Raw genomic sequence first — 14,684 nt, 5'->3', positions numbered from 1 at the left:
GGGACAAATCAGTGTGGAGTCACTAAAGAAAATCTATGCTGCCAGGACTCACTAGAGATTTTTGATTCAAGCACACAAGAAGGAGGAGGAGAACTAGCAGATGGTTTAGTAAAGTTACTTTGAGAGACTAGTAAGGGACTGAGGAAAGAAACGGAGAATATAGCACCATCACTAGAAACAGGGCAGGGATGGAACAGGTTGTACAACTGGCACTTCTTCCCCAAAGGAATGTGTTTAAATTTCAAGTTACAGGACACAGTTCAAAATCTGCTCTAAGGATTTTGGAAAAAATTATAGCCGGTCTGAAGCAGACATACTGCAACTTCCCTCCTCAAGTTGGTAGGTGGGGAGAAGCCAGAGACATCCTGGGCACCAGTGCTCCAGGTAGCCTAGCCTTCTTCATAGGCACCAGCCAACTCTCCCTCAAACAAAGATGAGGTCCCTCAGTCCACCACATAGTGTTCAAAACCAAAGTGCTTCAGGATTTAGACAAAACCACTTCGCTTTCAGGCATTCAATTCTCCCAAAGGCAGGGGAGAGGGGGCAGAACCACCAGGGATTTGGGGGAGAAAGCACATCCCTTCTGACAGAAGTTACTTGGTTGAAAACCGAATTTTCCATTAAAAAAAAAAAAAAAAACAGCTAGCTCTAGCTACGTGATCAAAGCCAGAGATTAAGAGTAACTGCTTGCCGTTCGATGTTCAAGCACTCAAGAGCAGGATATAACAATATAACTCACTGATTAATGACTTAAAAAAGGAGGGAGCAAAATGATGTCAAGTCCACAAAGAACTTCCAACTGCCAACGGACACAACTAGATTAGGGAGTGGCCAGTTCCCATCGACAGCAGCTCCATGCCAGGTAGCATCATGCCTGCGTTCACATCTCAGTGTGTTTCCAGTGAACAGTATTTCAAAAGGCAGTAGTTTGAACCACACTGAAGTCCACTTAAGACCGAGGCTATAGGAGGAGGAAGACTCAAAACACTTATGCAAATACTGACTCCTATCATAAAGGTTTGGGGTATGGGCTCAGCATCCATCGCATGCAATTCTTGCAGCAGATGTAGAACATTAGGGAAAGAAAACATCCAAAGAGAACAAAAAAAGAAGTGCAGTTCATCAGATTCGCAGACAAAATCCACGCAGGCAGTGATGACTTATTTGTAGCCGACACTCCTCCACAGAAGTACGCCCTATAAACCAAAGCCAAGAAGACACTTTCTGCAGAAAGTAAAGAGCAACAGATGTAAGAAGGGGCAAATGGAAAAAAATTCCACTGTGCACAGTTCGTTTACAGAAGTTACTGCCCCAAGACAGAATGCTATTGCATTTAAAGCCAGCAGGTTGGTCTATCAAGTCTGACTTTGCGCTTTGCAGGCCATTATACTCCACTTAGACTTAATGTTACACCTGAGGGCTCTGGTTGCACTAAAGCAGTTCTGTCCATATAACCGAAGGCTGTTCCAAAGATAATTACGCACTGACACACGCAGCAAAATGTTCATCCCTTTTAGCTCTGCCGAGCAGACCCAGAGGTCAAGTTCTTGCATTTCAAGGAATAAACCAGCTATTTACGACCTCGGATTAGGAAGGAAGACATTCCACTTGGGAAAGGTTATTCCAGAGTCATCCAACACAGCCTGCAGTGTATGCTCCTCTGGAGCAGCTGGGCTGCTAGCTGTCCAGAGACCCTGTCCTCAAGGGGCCATCGGCCCCTGCAGGTGGCAATTCTTATGCGCCTAAGATCAAGCAAAAGGAGGCCAAGTAACTGGGAGGGGGAAGCAAGAAGTAAGAATCCAAAGCATTGTGGAGAATGCCTTCCAGGAAAGCAGCTCCTCTATTCATTCCATGTCAGGGAACAAGGAAACGGCATTTCCCACCAGAAAGTCCACAGGTGGGAAGACACGGGCAGAGAGGTTGCAGCTTCCTGTCCCTCTAACTCACCGATTCAATCTCAGCTCCCAGAGTTTGAGGGTGAGCAGTGCAGGATGAGTACCATAGAAAGAATGTTTATAACTAAAGAAGAGTTTACTTTTTCATCCAAAATCACTTAAGACTTATTTTTAAAAAAATGATACTTTGGCAACCTGCAAAATTTGGCCGGTAGAAGCAGCAATTTAAGTTTTCGAGTTTTTTTTGTCTTCAGATCAATTTGCCTGCCTAGCTGACATGTTCCAGATTAGAGGGGGAAGTATTAAAAGGTTTTAATTTCTAGTTTTATTACATGCAAATATACATGATCATTTCTTTCTAAGCGTTCCAACTTGCTAATTGAGACATTTCTTCATTGAAAAAGAATGTTCTGAACTAAAAAATGGTCTTCTGGCTACAGTTTAATAAAAAAATAGAGAAAGCTTAGGTGAGGCAAAATTTAAAGATGAATCAGTCACATCAAGGTTTCAAGACAAGAGAGTCAAATACTAGTGACCCAAATCCCATACTTTCCATGCAAACCTTTCTATGCACACAGTTTCTACCATCATGAGGACTTTTATAGTGGCATTTCAAGACTTCAGTTCACTGTAGTGAAATAAAATATGGCTGAGATCTTGTCGAGAAGCTAGTATAGCAGCACAGAAACCGTTCTGTGATACCAAAATGCAGGCCATTCACTTGCAGCCCTGCATTTTATTTCTGTCCTTCTATAGTCCTTCCTACAGCATATTCTTCCTGGGTCTGCAAAAAAAGCCACCACACTGGGCGAGTAGTATATTGGGTTTGGGCTTTTGGGGGAGGGTGGCTGGAAAATCTGCCCAGAGAACAGCTCCAAAATAGGGCTGGGCATCTAGAAAGATTTCTTTCCAGACATCAAATCTTTTCTTCTTTTTTAAACAATTTAGTCTGCACGTTAAAAAAAAAAAGTTATTTTTGTTAGAGTGATAGAAGTATTTCCTCTGCCCTCAAAAAAACACAAGAGCAGACAAATCGATTTTGTCAAATGCATTAACAAGACAAAGAGCCAAGAAAAGCACTTCTGGGTCAGAACAAGCCCAGAAGATTAAAAGAGAAAAAAACCAATGAAGAACTTGGAAACATATGAGAAGGTTTATAATGTGCAACCACAGTTACAGTTTCACCAGCATGACCCCTAATGGGACCAGCTATATTTTTTCAATATTAAAAAAAAAAAATTAAAACTGTTCTGCAGATTCATATGGAATGTACAGAGGATAGAGAGGAATTTTTAACTTTATATTCTTTATATAGGTCAAATATCATCCATACAGGTTCACATAACATTCAGTACAATCACCAGTGCTGCATAAAAATTAAGCTTCAAAATACTCCAGAGGGATCTCTGGAAGCTTGATCTCTCCAACCTGAAGAGCAGCAGAACAGTAATTCAGTTCCGATCAATATGTGGCATGTACTCAAGCTAAGGGGGCTGTAAAATGATTGCCCATTTCTGCTGCTTCAACACACCATTAAGGCTGCAAACACTGGCTCTGGTAGCAAAGAGGTTCTCCGTGCACGGAGAGCATTCCTGTGGCAGCCAAAGACAGTGGTTCAAAGCTTAGCCTTGGCAGCACTGGGGCAGGATGGGCTGGTGGAAACACTAAGCAATGAGTCTAGGGACGGAAGAGGCAAATGGAAAATCCTGGAGAACAGGACTACAGGGGGATTTCAGAAGCCTGCCTTCCCATCCTCGTCACTCTCCAGCCACCTCCTGTATAAGACCTTACCCTCTCTTGATATGGTCCCTCTTGGGAGAGAACAGCACAGGCCCACCTCTCTCAGGGTGACATCTGCAAAGAGCCAATGTCCCCACAGAAGGGCAAAGGATAGAGGAAGAGTTTCAGGCTCTGGGGCAGGATTGGGAAAACACTTTGGTATCACACGTCCTCTGCAATTGCACAGAGCCAGTAAGCTCTTTCTCAGAGGAGCAGCAGCATTGAGAAGGCTTCCTCATCTCTCCAAACCCTGCAGGGATACAAACACAGCACGAGCCACGCTGTTGAGCTATTCTGATGGAAAGCTTTAGGACGGAGAGGACTCAGACCTCAGGAGCATCCCCCTGCCTCCTTCACTCCACCCTGTCCTGAGGGTGTCAGGTCTCAGCTCCAATGCTATCTGCCCTGCTCTCACAAGCAGGGCCAGCCATGCTCTGTAGACATCCACATGTGCTGAGACACTGTGGCATAAGCTCTCTCTCTGCTTAATGAAATCCATCCTTTTCCTCCTTTTTTTTTTTTTTTTTTTTTTCCCCCCTCAAACACGCAGGAGGCAGCAGCAGCTAAAGGGAGAGGACAGAGCAGGTTTGCAAGCAAGGAGGTGCAGATGTGCTGCAAGGGGCAGCATCTGCCCTGAACACAGTTCACTACAGGGGCTCTGCATCACAGCTGATGCAAGAGCATCACTAGCAAGTCACCACTGCAGGTCAGAGCCAGCTGCAGTAGTACAGCACAGAAGCTTTGGGTAAACTGTCCTGAGGAGGACATGAAAGCACTTCCTTGGGGCACTCATCTAGGCAAAACAGTCCTCAGGCTTCAGGAAAGTCTGCAGATGAAGTTTTACTAGCAGCAAAAGGCTTCCCATGCACTGCAATCCACAGGCTTCAAGCATGTTGGAAGTAGAGCATCCTGTAGGCAACATGCCAGAAGCCAAAGGACCAAGCCTAACTTGCACAACAGCTTTCCAAAAGGAAATGCCCACAGTCAGACCTGCCCCACTCCAGGCCTCCAAGAGGGCTGAATAGACACAACATGAAGGAGACAGCCCCAACAGAACACATGAGCCTCAGGGGACAGCACTCAAAGATCCCCGGGGTCACGCTTTGCCATTCCAGCTCTCTTGCAGGATGGGAGAGCCATACACATCAGAATGAGAAAGATTTAAACCACAAACGGGAAGCATAGTATCTGTCTGTCTGAACAGAGGCACCTGCTCCCCATCACCTTGACAGCAGGCAGTAATCACACACATGCTCCCATGCAACAACGAAAGACACCCTGGTACCAGTCAATACTTTACCTGGCTAAAAACTGCAAGCACAATGCCCTGCAAACAAGCACCGCACAGGAACATGTGCTTCATGCAGCAAAGCAGCATGATGAGCAGAACAGCAGCTGCGCTCCAGCCCAAGAAATCTGTTTGAAGGCTTTTCTCTGATAGTTGGCAACTTTTTGGAAGCTATGCAGCTAATACTAAGCCAGGGGTCCCTGAAATATCATGCACCACACACCTCCGTGAGATCTCAAGCAACCCAACCTGCCACTCCAAGGGCAGCCAGCTAGCTGGGCTAGCAAACAGCTTGCTGGGACTTCCCAGCCGTAGAGCACTGCATGGGACACATGCAGGAGCATCCGCAACATACCATGGCACATTACAGCAGCACCGCTGGACACAAACAGCTGCACTGTGCAGACTGTCCAGCTGGCAGTGGAAAGGGGAGAAGATCAGAGACCAGATGTGCTCCCTTCCTGAAGCTGGTAGTCCCACAACAGAGCTCAGCAAGGTCCGAGTACAGAGGAGATGACCCTGGCTCATGCACAAGGCAGCACCCCAGCAACATCTTCCATGCAACACTCCAACTTTTGCCAACACAAAGCACTGAGACAACATTGCTGCCAAGAACGTGCTCTGCCATGTCTCAGAGCGAGCCTTGCAAGCTCTTTTACACTGAGTGCCCTGCTCCTGCTGCCCAGGGCCATATTACATGCTGACTCTCCAGCCACCGGGCCCAGGGAGCCCTGCTCACTACTTAACAGTCCATTTGATAGTGAAGAACATCCAATGCCTGGGCTCAGTACATGCAGGGTGACAGAAAAACAAAACAAAACAAAACAAACTTAGCTGTAATTGCACAAGTGAGACCCAGCTCACCCTTCCGGTACCAGAATCCTGGAGGAACCAACAAACTGTCCCATAACCCACATCTTTCAGGAATTTGGAGATTTTACTCAACTTAAATGAGAAATGCTGCTTGGGACATCTGGAAACAATTTCTCCTCTGAAAACACTCCATCAGCAAACATCAGTTCCTACAAATGAAAGCTCTCTAGCTCCCGGGCACTTTGCCCTCGCTTGCAGGGCTTTTTTGGGAATTTGTCTGAGCCTTTACACTCCACCTTGCCATAGGGCTGAGACCAACAGAAACAGGGTCAGGATGCAATGCTACATGTTGCTCCCATCCCTGGGTCAGAGGCAAGGCCAGCTCCACGTTCCACAAATGGGTTAAGGCCCCCGTGTTTTGAGCCTTGGGGTTTAACAGAACCAGGGAGCAAGGGCTCTGCAGCAGATGCTGCAGTTCCCGAGGAGTCAAAGGCCCTTGGTGCTTACCTTGAGCTTTTCAAACCGATCACTGAGGGACGCCACTTGGTGGTCCCGGTGGCGGCCCACCAGTTTACATAAGGCACAAATGAGTTGGTCATCAGCAACACAGTACATGTTCACTTTCTCGTTCTCATGCTCCAAGCAAGTAAGTCCTCGGAAGTGCGTGTCGGGCACGGGCTCCACCAGACGGTGGCTGGTGAAAGGTTTCTTGTTGGGGTGCGTGGCCCGGAGGCAGCGGTCGCAGTAAGACACCTCGCAGGTGATGCATGTCTTCACCGCGTCCCGTGGCGGATCCTGCTCACAAAACTGGCAGGCTATCCTTTCACTAGACATGGTAGGGCTGTTGCGGTAAGTTCGCTCTCGGCGGTTCTCGTTGGGGGAGTTGGGGCCACTCAGGGACGCCTTCTGGAAGCGGTCAATGATGTTCTGCAGGGTCACATTTCGCTTGAGGCCCTCCAAGCCTCGGTGGTTGAGGGAGATGACATACCGGCACGTGGGGCACTGGAATGCAGTGATGGGCTCAATGGACTCACTGGAAGAGCAGCTGGAAACCAGGATGCGATGGGCACAGCTGAAGCAGAGGCTGTGAGCACACGGCAGCAATAGAGGGTCTTCAAATAACTCCAGGCAGATTGGGCAGGTCAATTCTGACTCCAGTGTTTCCATCTTTAGTTTAAACAATCCTGATTCAGCATCAAAACCCAGGGAAGCTGGCCAGTTACCTGGGAGAGGGGAGAGCAGAAAGGAGCAGCATGAGAAAGCAGGCTACCCTCATCACCTAAAGCAAACACGGGTGACTCTTCTCCATCAGAAACAGGCAGGCAGGGGGGAATTTGAAGAGACCCAGCTCCGCACTACCCTTTTGCTCTTTGCATCCTGATGCAGCTACAGCAGCAAAGCTGGACTTGCACAAACACATCAGCCTGGTTAAAACTTCTCACCATATTGTCAAGACCAAGCTGAGCCACATACTCATACGGTGTGCAGGAATATTGCTAGACAGAAGACACACATTTGGAAGGCCAGGGAGCAAAAAGGCAGCAGCTAGCTCCTCTCCACCACCTTCCATCCCTTCCAGGGAAGAAGACTTGGAGAGTCATACTGAAAACAAAAACAGGAGAAACCACATGATTTCATGCTTCTTCTAGTGAGCACGGCCAAAGACAGAAACCGGGGGTCAGGCTGTTTTCACATGTATAAGGTCTTTGCTGTACAGTAAAGAAAAACCTATAACTATTTTCTCCTCTGCCTAGTAAGTCCCTTTGCTAAAGTGAAGAGGAGAAGGTGAATGGGGTCTGGGAAACCCTGAGCAAGCAAAGTGGGTCAGGAGCTCTAATGCACCATCCTTCAGCCAACTTTTCTGAGTTTCTACCAGCCACCTTCTTTTAGGAGCAAGATGAGGAAGGAAGGAGAGCAAAATTACAGCCTGCAAACTTTCGTCTCTATGCTGTCCTGCCATGCACTTCAGTGAAAAAACAGAGATGCCTAAATCAACTCCAGCTGGAGGAAAACAAGACCATATTTTTAGACTGCCTCTTCTGCACGGGCTCCCTTTGAGCAGCCTTTGCGAAAGCAACCACCACACAGTGGGTTGCTGGGCATGCAACAACAAACAGCTCCAATTTCGCAAAACGCCAACTTGTGCCACAAGTGCCAGCGTCCCCTTCCCATGCTGGTGCACTCAGCCGCTGAACCTGCACCGCGGCCCCGGTTTGCTCCCAAACGCTTCCCGTTCCATGCACTTGGCATTAACCCAGGTCCAACTGGGTTGAAGAAAAGACAAGCAGCAGAGAAGTAGCGCTGAAGCACCGCACTGACATTCAGCCACTCTGGCTTATTTAAAATCCTACTGAATTAGCAGTGGCCAGCAAGCTGCTAGAAGGCAGGCTGCAAAACCACTTCCATACCTCATGCTAGCTCCTAACAGGTCTCCAAAATGAAAACTTCCACCTGGGCAAGAATAACAGCCTGGCAGGTGCTAATAAGAGAAAATGCACGCTTTTCCCCATCGCCCGCCACCACGCACGACAGTGGTGGCTAATTAGCAATGATGGGTGCAGCGATGGATTTCGTGACGGCTCCAACACGTGCGCAGCATGCTTCCTCCAGCTCTGGTCCACGTTAGAGGTGAGCACCCCGTACCACCAGCAGAACAGTAATCAATTTGCCAACCAGCAGTGGAGGAAAACGCTCAAAGAACTTGCTCTCTGATTAAAAATTAGCATGCAACCGCTGCAGGTTGACACTAGCCAGAAAAGTCTACTGCAGGGGAGATGGAGCATTTAATTATCTGGGAAGTGGTGAGGGAGCAGGGCAGAGCCTGGCTGGGTCACACGCAGTGCTCCAAGAGCTGTGCTCAGCTGCAGAGCTGCAAGGTGCCTGTGGGAGCTAAGCCTGGCAGGGCACTGCGTCTTCAGGGATGCTCTGAGAGCCGCTGTCAGGGGGACCCAGCAGCAGCTTTCAGTCAAGGAAGCAAAGATGGGGCAGGCTGGGGGATTTCTTCCCAAATTTGCAGCAAGACTATAGCAAGACTATTTGCAGCAAGGGAGATGCCTACAAGGGGAAATTGTCCCTGGGAATTCAATGCCAGTAACCCACCAGTGGGAGAGACATAGCTGAGCAGTGCCACCTGCTAGGCGCCATCCTACAGGCAGAGTGGCTGGGCCAAACCATTCGCCTTTTCTTTTTCAAGTCAAAAGATCCAGTTCAAAGTACACTCTTTTCACCAGCCCACAGCCCAGTTCTAAGAGCCTTCGCCAGAAACAAGGTTTTGCTTTTAAATTAAATCAGAGTCAGAAAAAACAAAGAGCAGCAGCAAATACCCAGAAGAAATAATACACTATCATCCCTCCGTCTCCCACTGTCCTGGTTTCTTTAGTTGCTTCATTCCGTTGGTATGTCCAAATCTCAGCAAAAGCACAAATGCACCTCCCACCTCAGACTGGCAGTCATCGTTGGATAAGAGCTCATAGCTCCCTAGATCCCAAGCTCAAACCACAGTCTAGTTTCAGCTCACCTAAGTCTCTATCACCAACATTTGGTGCTTTTCTCACCTCATTCATTTGCACTAGGCCCTTTTGCACCCTGCTACCATTAACAAATGTGTTCAGACTTTGAGGGATGACTGTTGGGCCAGATTTGAGATATAAAGTTGTCCGTCTGGGTGAATACAGCAAATAGTCATCGAAGACAAAGGCTTTGGTAGCAAGGCCTCAGTGGCTTCGCTCAGTGGGCCACTCCATCTCTCAGTATATCCTGTGGACAATCTTGTCACCATGCTTTTTGGTGCATCCCACCGAGAACATCAGGAGATTTGGGCAGGCCCTGGACTTCAGGATGACTGACTATCTCAATGCCTGCTAGGTTGGCAGCATGACATTCCTGCATCTTCACACTGGTTTCTCGTAACAAGGAAGCTCCAGAACTCACCAGCAGAACCTATGCCTCCCTGCCAAGATGCTGCTTTCTTAGTCATACCTTATGTCATCCCAGAGCAAACAGACATGGCTGAAGGCATGCCAGTGAGAGCAGTAATCCACAATCAGACTCAGCCACTTGCTTTTCACCCATGCTTTGGATCGTCTATGACACGCAGCATGCACACAGCACCTTTGGAATTTCTTCAGCCCCAGTAAGTTGGGCTCCAACTGACATCCACCCCCATAATAAAGCCATGAGGAAAGCCTTGTGCTGTCAGAGACCTGCAGAGATTGATCTGTCCCTGTTCTGCGTCAGGAGCAGATCTGATGAAAAGCAACATTGTGCTGAGTTCAGCCAAGTTTCCACACCCAGTTTGCACTCCATAAACACTTCTGTGCTCTCGGCGGGGTGAAAGCGCTCCTGTTTGGGGGCAGGAAGAGGAAAAGCATCGTCAAAAGAGACTACAATTGCCACCATAAACATTGACGGGATGAATCAGCACAGGCAGGGAAGGCTCTGGCAGCAGAAATCACTCAGGGGTCTTCCCAAGTGGGCAGGAGCCAGTCAGCACACCACAGCTCAGCAGCCAGGGGCTGGCACGCATTTGACAGGCAGGAGCAGCGTTACCTTTGGCAGCTATTTTCCAGGCTAACCCCAGGGAAAGCGAATGCTCACAGCACGTTAACTGAGCCACCTCTTGCCACTGCTGCCTGAGGAACTGTCTCCTACAGGTCCTATGAGAGGCCCCAGAGAGTAGCTTCAAAGCCTTGAGCCATCCCAGCACTCATGGTGTATTCTAGAGCCAGGACTGCCTCCAACCTTGCCTGTAAGTGACATTGGCAGCTGTCCCCAACCACAACTGGACCAGGGCATGGCTGAGGGACTCTGTCCTGAAATAAAGGAGTGCTTCAAGCCCTCGTGTCAGGGAAATAACTTAGACACCCTGCTGGAACCTGCCTATCATACCATCTATTTCTAATTGCCTGAAATAGTATTTGCAAGTGCCTCGAGGAGATCTTGATCTCTTCTCTGCAAGCTCAAGGTGCTTACAAAATTAAGCAACTGGAAATTTATATAACTTAATGGTACAAGTAACCTTATCAAGGCCTGCCCCAAAGCAGCCTCTCCCCCTCCTTCAGAGGGGGGATGGAAAAGCAGCTGCCTCCAGAAAGGCTGAAGAGTGTGAAGGATCCCAATAGCTGCTTTATTCTGCACCCTGCTTCCTCCCTGCATCCCGCCACTGCTTGTTCTCAAGCCTCTGAGCCCATCTCAGCCATGGGAAAGAGTCAGGGAGGAAGTGCTCCTGGCTGCTTGCCTGAAAACTCTTGCACACTTTGCACCAGCCATCCCATCTTGCAAGCTGGATCTGCTGGGCTCGCCTGCCAGATCAGAGCAGCTCCCCAACACTTCTTGTTGTGCATTCATGTGTCATAACATCCCTATATTACAAACTGCCCCTTAACTGGGGTTTGTCCCTGGCAGGACTGTAAGGATACAGCATTCATGAATGCACATACCATGCGCTGAAGAAGCAGAGCAGCTCCCATCTCCCTGATTTATCTCCTCCAGACCAGCAGGGAAAATTGCTTCCTCCTGGCCCCAAAATAAACAAAAAATAATAATAATTGACCAGAACGGCATTTGTTTCAGAGTCCCAAAAATATCTTTTGAAAAACAAGGGCCGCAACATGAAGTTCCCAACAGGCTCTGTGGGGAGTTGCAAATGAAGCTGGATTACAGCAAAAGTGACTGCAGGTGCACTGGCTAAGATGCAGCTCCCTCAGGGGCCAAATGCTGAGGCTTAACAGCAGGCCCTGCTCATTGCCAGGCCGATCTCCTACAGATTGGACAGAGCTTCCATCCTCCTTTGAAGCACCTGGCTTAGGGACTATCTGTGGGGGGAAGAGAGAAAAAAAGAAAAAAAAGGGGCGGGGGGAGGAAAGGAGCAAAAAGTTTAGATAGCCCTTTGCTTTGTTCATGCTGGCCATTCTGATGATAATCTTTTTTTCCTTGCCTGGACAACATCCCTCAGATCTGAGACAGCTGAAAGGAGCCTCAAAAATTAGGCTGAAGCAGACAGAAATGCCACAGACTAGGAAACTCTTTCAGAGATGCACCTGGGTGAAGCAGATAGCACTGCCTTGGAAGCTTTTTGTGCCCCTCATTTTGAAGTCCATGATCGATGCAGCACAAGGAGGAGTTGATTAGATTAAAATCTGCTTTGTTTATAGTAATTAACTCCCTAAAAATATAAGAACTATAAAATACTGACAGGGTTTACAAACAGCCCATCATCACTTGCATTGCAAAGGCTCTCATCACCAAGGTCTAAGACGTCAGCCAGCCCCAGCCAAGCACACCCCCGCCCCAGCGAAACTTCAGGAAGCCAGCTTCTAGGCAGGGGTACAACTACAAGAAGCACAATTTTAACGAAGCATAATATAAAAGCAAATATTTTTGCCATGGAAACGCCTGGATGGGATTTCTCCTATTATGCAACACACCAAGTCATGCAGTGTCCTTCCACCACGTGTGCTCGATGCTTTTAGCTGTCAGAACACCAGGGCTTTGAGCAGCTTTGTAAGGGTGCCAGCTTGTCGGCAGGCACCTGTTCTGCTAAAGGTCAGTCCTCAATGCAGGTGAGATCTGGGTAAAGCCCTTCAGAGCGCCCACCAACGGGTACAGCCAGAGCACCAGCATCTAGGTAAGAGGTTTAGTGTCACAGCAGAGCATAACTTCACATTGCAAACACAGATGTGCTGTGTCACAAAATCTCATGTGCCACTCCGCATCCCCCTTCTGCTTCCCGACTGTCACCTGTTTTCCTGCTGGCTGTGGAAACAGGTAGGAAAACTCTTTGAGAGCGAGTCTGAAATAGGACTCGCAGGAGGTCAGAGGACCGCTAGCCATCCCTGCACGACACACCCTTTGCGAGATAAATGTCCGGGTTGACAACCATGGGTTTTGTCCTAAGCCAGCAAGCCAACAGCAGCAAAGAGCATCTGCTTGCCACAACCTTCCTTCTTGCAAAGCGATAAACCTCTCTCCGTTCACTATCAGCGGTTGGTGCGAACCTTTGCAATCACCTAAGGTAACAGGCAGCTTCTGCTCCGCCGAGCACAGCGCACATATCAGTACATCGTTCCAGGCTAGACGCTTCCCATCCACGGCGCCCGACACCTACTCTGTTAGAGCCGCTTCTGAAAAAACTGTGACAGGATGGAAATGACACCGATGACAAGTTGTTGTTGACACTGAGGAACAAAAGCCGCTGTGTTCATCTGAGCTCCATTCAAAATCCATGGGGGGAGAGAAATCAATGAACGCCCAATAAAGCAGGACGGAGCCAGATAGACAGGCGGAAATCAGTGAGAGTCACTGAAAGCAAGAAGTTGGTGCTACGAGGACTGCAGAGCAAATGTTACAGCCAGCTACCCGTGCTGCCACAGCAAAGAGCGACTGCTGCTATCTGCTTTAAAGGTCAGCTTTTCAACAAGCTCCAAAATCTGTGCACCGACTCGGAAAGGTATGAATTTTGGGAGACCCAGGGGGGCACAAGATCTCATTAGCAAATTACATTGAGGCTCATTTCACACAAAGGTTCCCTTGCTGTCTCTTATAAAGAAAAATATTATTTTACACAATCAAATTATACTTCCTCCTGCAAGAAAGAGTACAGATGTGTTGAACTGCAGAGGTAAGAGCTGAAGCAAGCACGCAGCAGAGCTGCAATGCTGGTACCAAAAAGAGCATTGCAAAACATCCAGCATACTTCATTTCTATCCCCAGCTCTGAAGTTACACCTTCAGCAATGCACAATTTCACCAAGAAGGGAAGAAGGGCTGCAGAGAAACGACAGGAAGAGACACTGCTCACTGCTCATCTATGCCTTGGAGGCGAAGTCCCAGTGCACGTTGCCTAGGGCCATGTTCAGACGGTCCCAAATTCGCCTCGATCTCTCCGTCCAGGCCTTCCTGCCAGCTCCTGCAAGGCTCACTCGTGCTGGTTCCTGCTGCAAGAAAGCATGCACTCACGTAGTCATGCCACAGAATCCCTTTGCTTGCTTTGCCCAAGTGATTAACAAAGAATTTAAAACTTAACGATGTCCTTCTGCAGCTCACGCTTTTCCTTCTGACACACGCTCCTTATCTCTAACAGCTCTAAGTTTCATCAACATTTACTAGCTCCCCCTCAAATTTCTCCTGGCATCCCTAAGCACCAAAGTCAAGAGAATTTTCTGGTCAGCACCTTTGGCCAGCCTTTCAAAGCTCAGTTTTTCCCTCCTACCATGTATTTCAGGACTGTCCTTTTCCATTGCTTACAATCTGATATTTTCCCCCAGCAAGTGTGACTTCCCCTCCATCTCCCTCCCCTTAAAAAATAAATAATTAAAAATACTGCTCAGCCACTTCCAAGAATGCACCTTAAAAGAAGATATGTTGTTCCACCTTTATTTTAATAAATAAATAAGTAAATAATCAGCAACCTTTTCCTTAATTGGCTGCATTACAGCATGACATGAAATCTCAGCAGCCACTGTCTTTGCACTTTTTGTTGTCCTCAGGAAAACTAGCTCAAATTGAGACAAGTCTCAAGCTTTTTTTTTTTTTTTTTTTTTTTTTTTGGGGGGGGGGGGAAAGAAAAAAAACCTCATCAATCGGCTATGTAAGGGTCTAGTACAGTCCCCAGAGCATCCACACTCACCAGGAAAGCTCCAGCTCAGGGCCGAGCAGGAGCCTTCCTGCAGCTGCGGCTCTTGGCACCCGCAGAGCCAGCGGAGCAGGGCGGTGGAAGCGGGAACACGCCGCCTCTCCCGAGAGCACGCTCCCAGCCAAGCCAGCAAGCTTCTCCCGCCGCCCGACTCGACGGACGAGTTGGGCTGAAACGGGGGCATGGGCGAGCCCCACTCTCCAGGCCCCCGCCAGCAAAGCAAAGCTCCTCTAAACCTGAGTTTGCTCAAGGAGCTACCCCGCATTTGTCCTTGAAAC

The 14,684-nt window shown here is 48.3% G+C and overlaps 1 protein-coding gene across 4 annotated transcripts in view; it reads right to left on the bottom strand.

Annotated features, from left to right (window-relative positions):
* MID2 (midline 2) overlaps window positions 1-14,684 on the bottom strand; it is a 167,750-nt gene that overhangs the window by 130,823 nt on the left and 22,243 nt on the right. For 2 of the 4 annotated variants that reach the window (XM_062584485.1, XM_062584484.1), the window contains exon 2: window positions 6,283-6,998. In XM_062584485.1, coding sequence (XP_062440469.1) covers window positions 6,283-6,942 — 660 coding nt within the window. In that variant the 5' untranslated portion in view covers window positions 6,943-6,998. Of the gene's footprint in view, window positions 1-6,282; window positions 6,999-11,213; window positions 11,238-14,684 lie in introns of those variants that run through there. The other 2 variants (XM_062584483.1, XM_062584482.1) reach the window with 2 other exon arrangements.

The sequence above is a fragment of the Rhea pennata genome, chromosome 11 (assembly GCF_028389875.1).
Source record: "Rhea pennata isolate bPtePen1 chromosome 11, bPtePen1.pri, whole genome shotgun sequence".
NCBI lineage: Eukaryota > Metazoa > Chordata > Aves > Rheiformes > Rheidae > Rhea > Rhea pennata.
The sequence above is the reverse complement of the archived record's forward strand: the minus strand, read 5'-3'. Positions and strand labels throughout refer to the sequence as shown.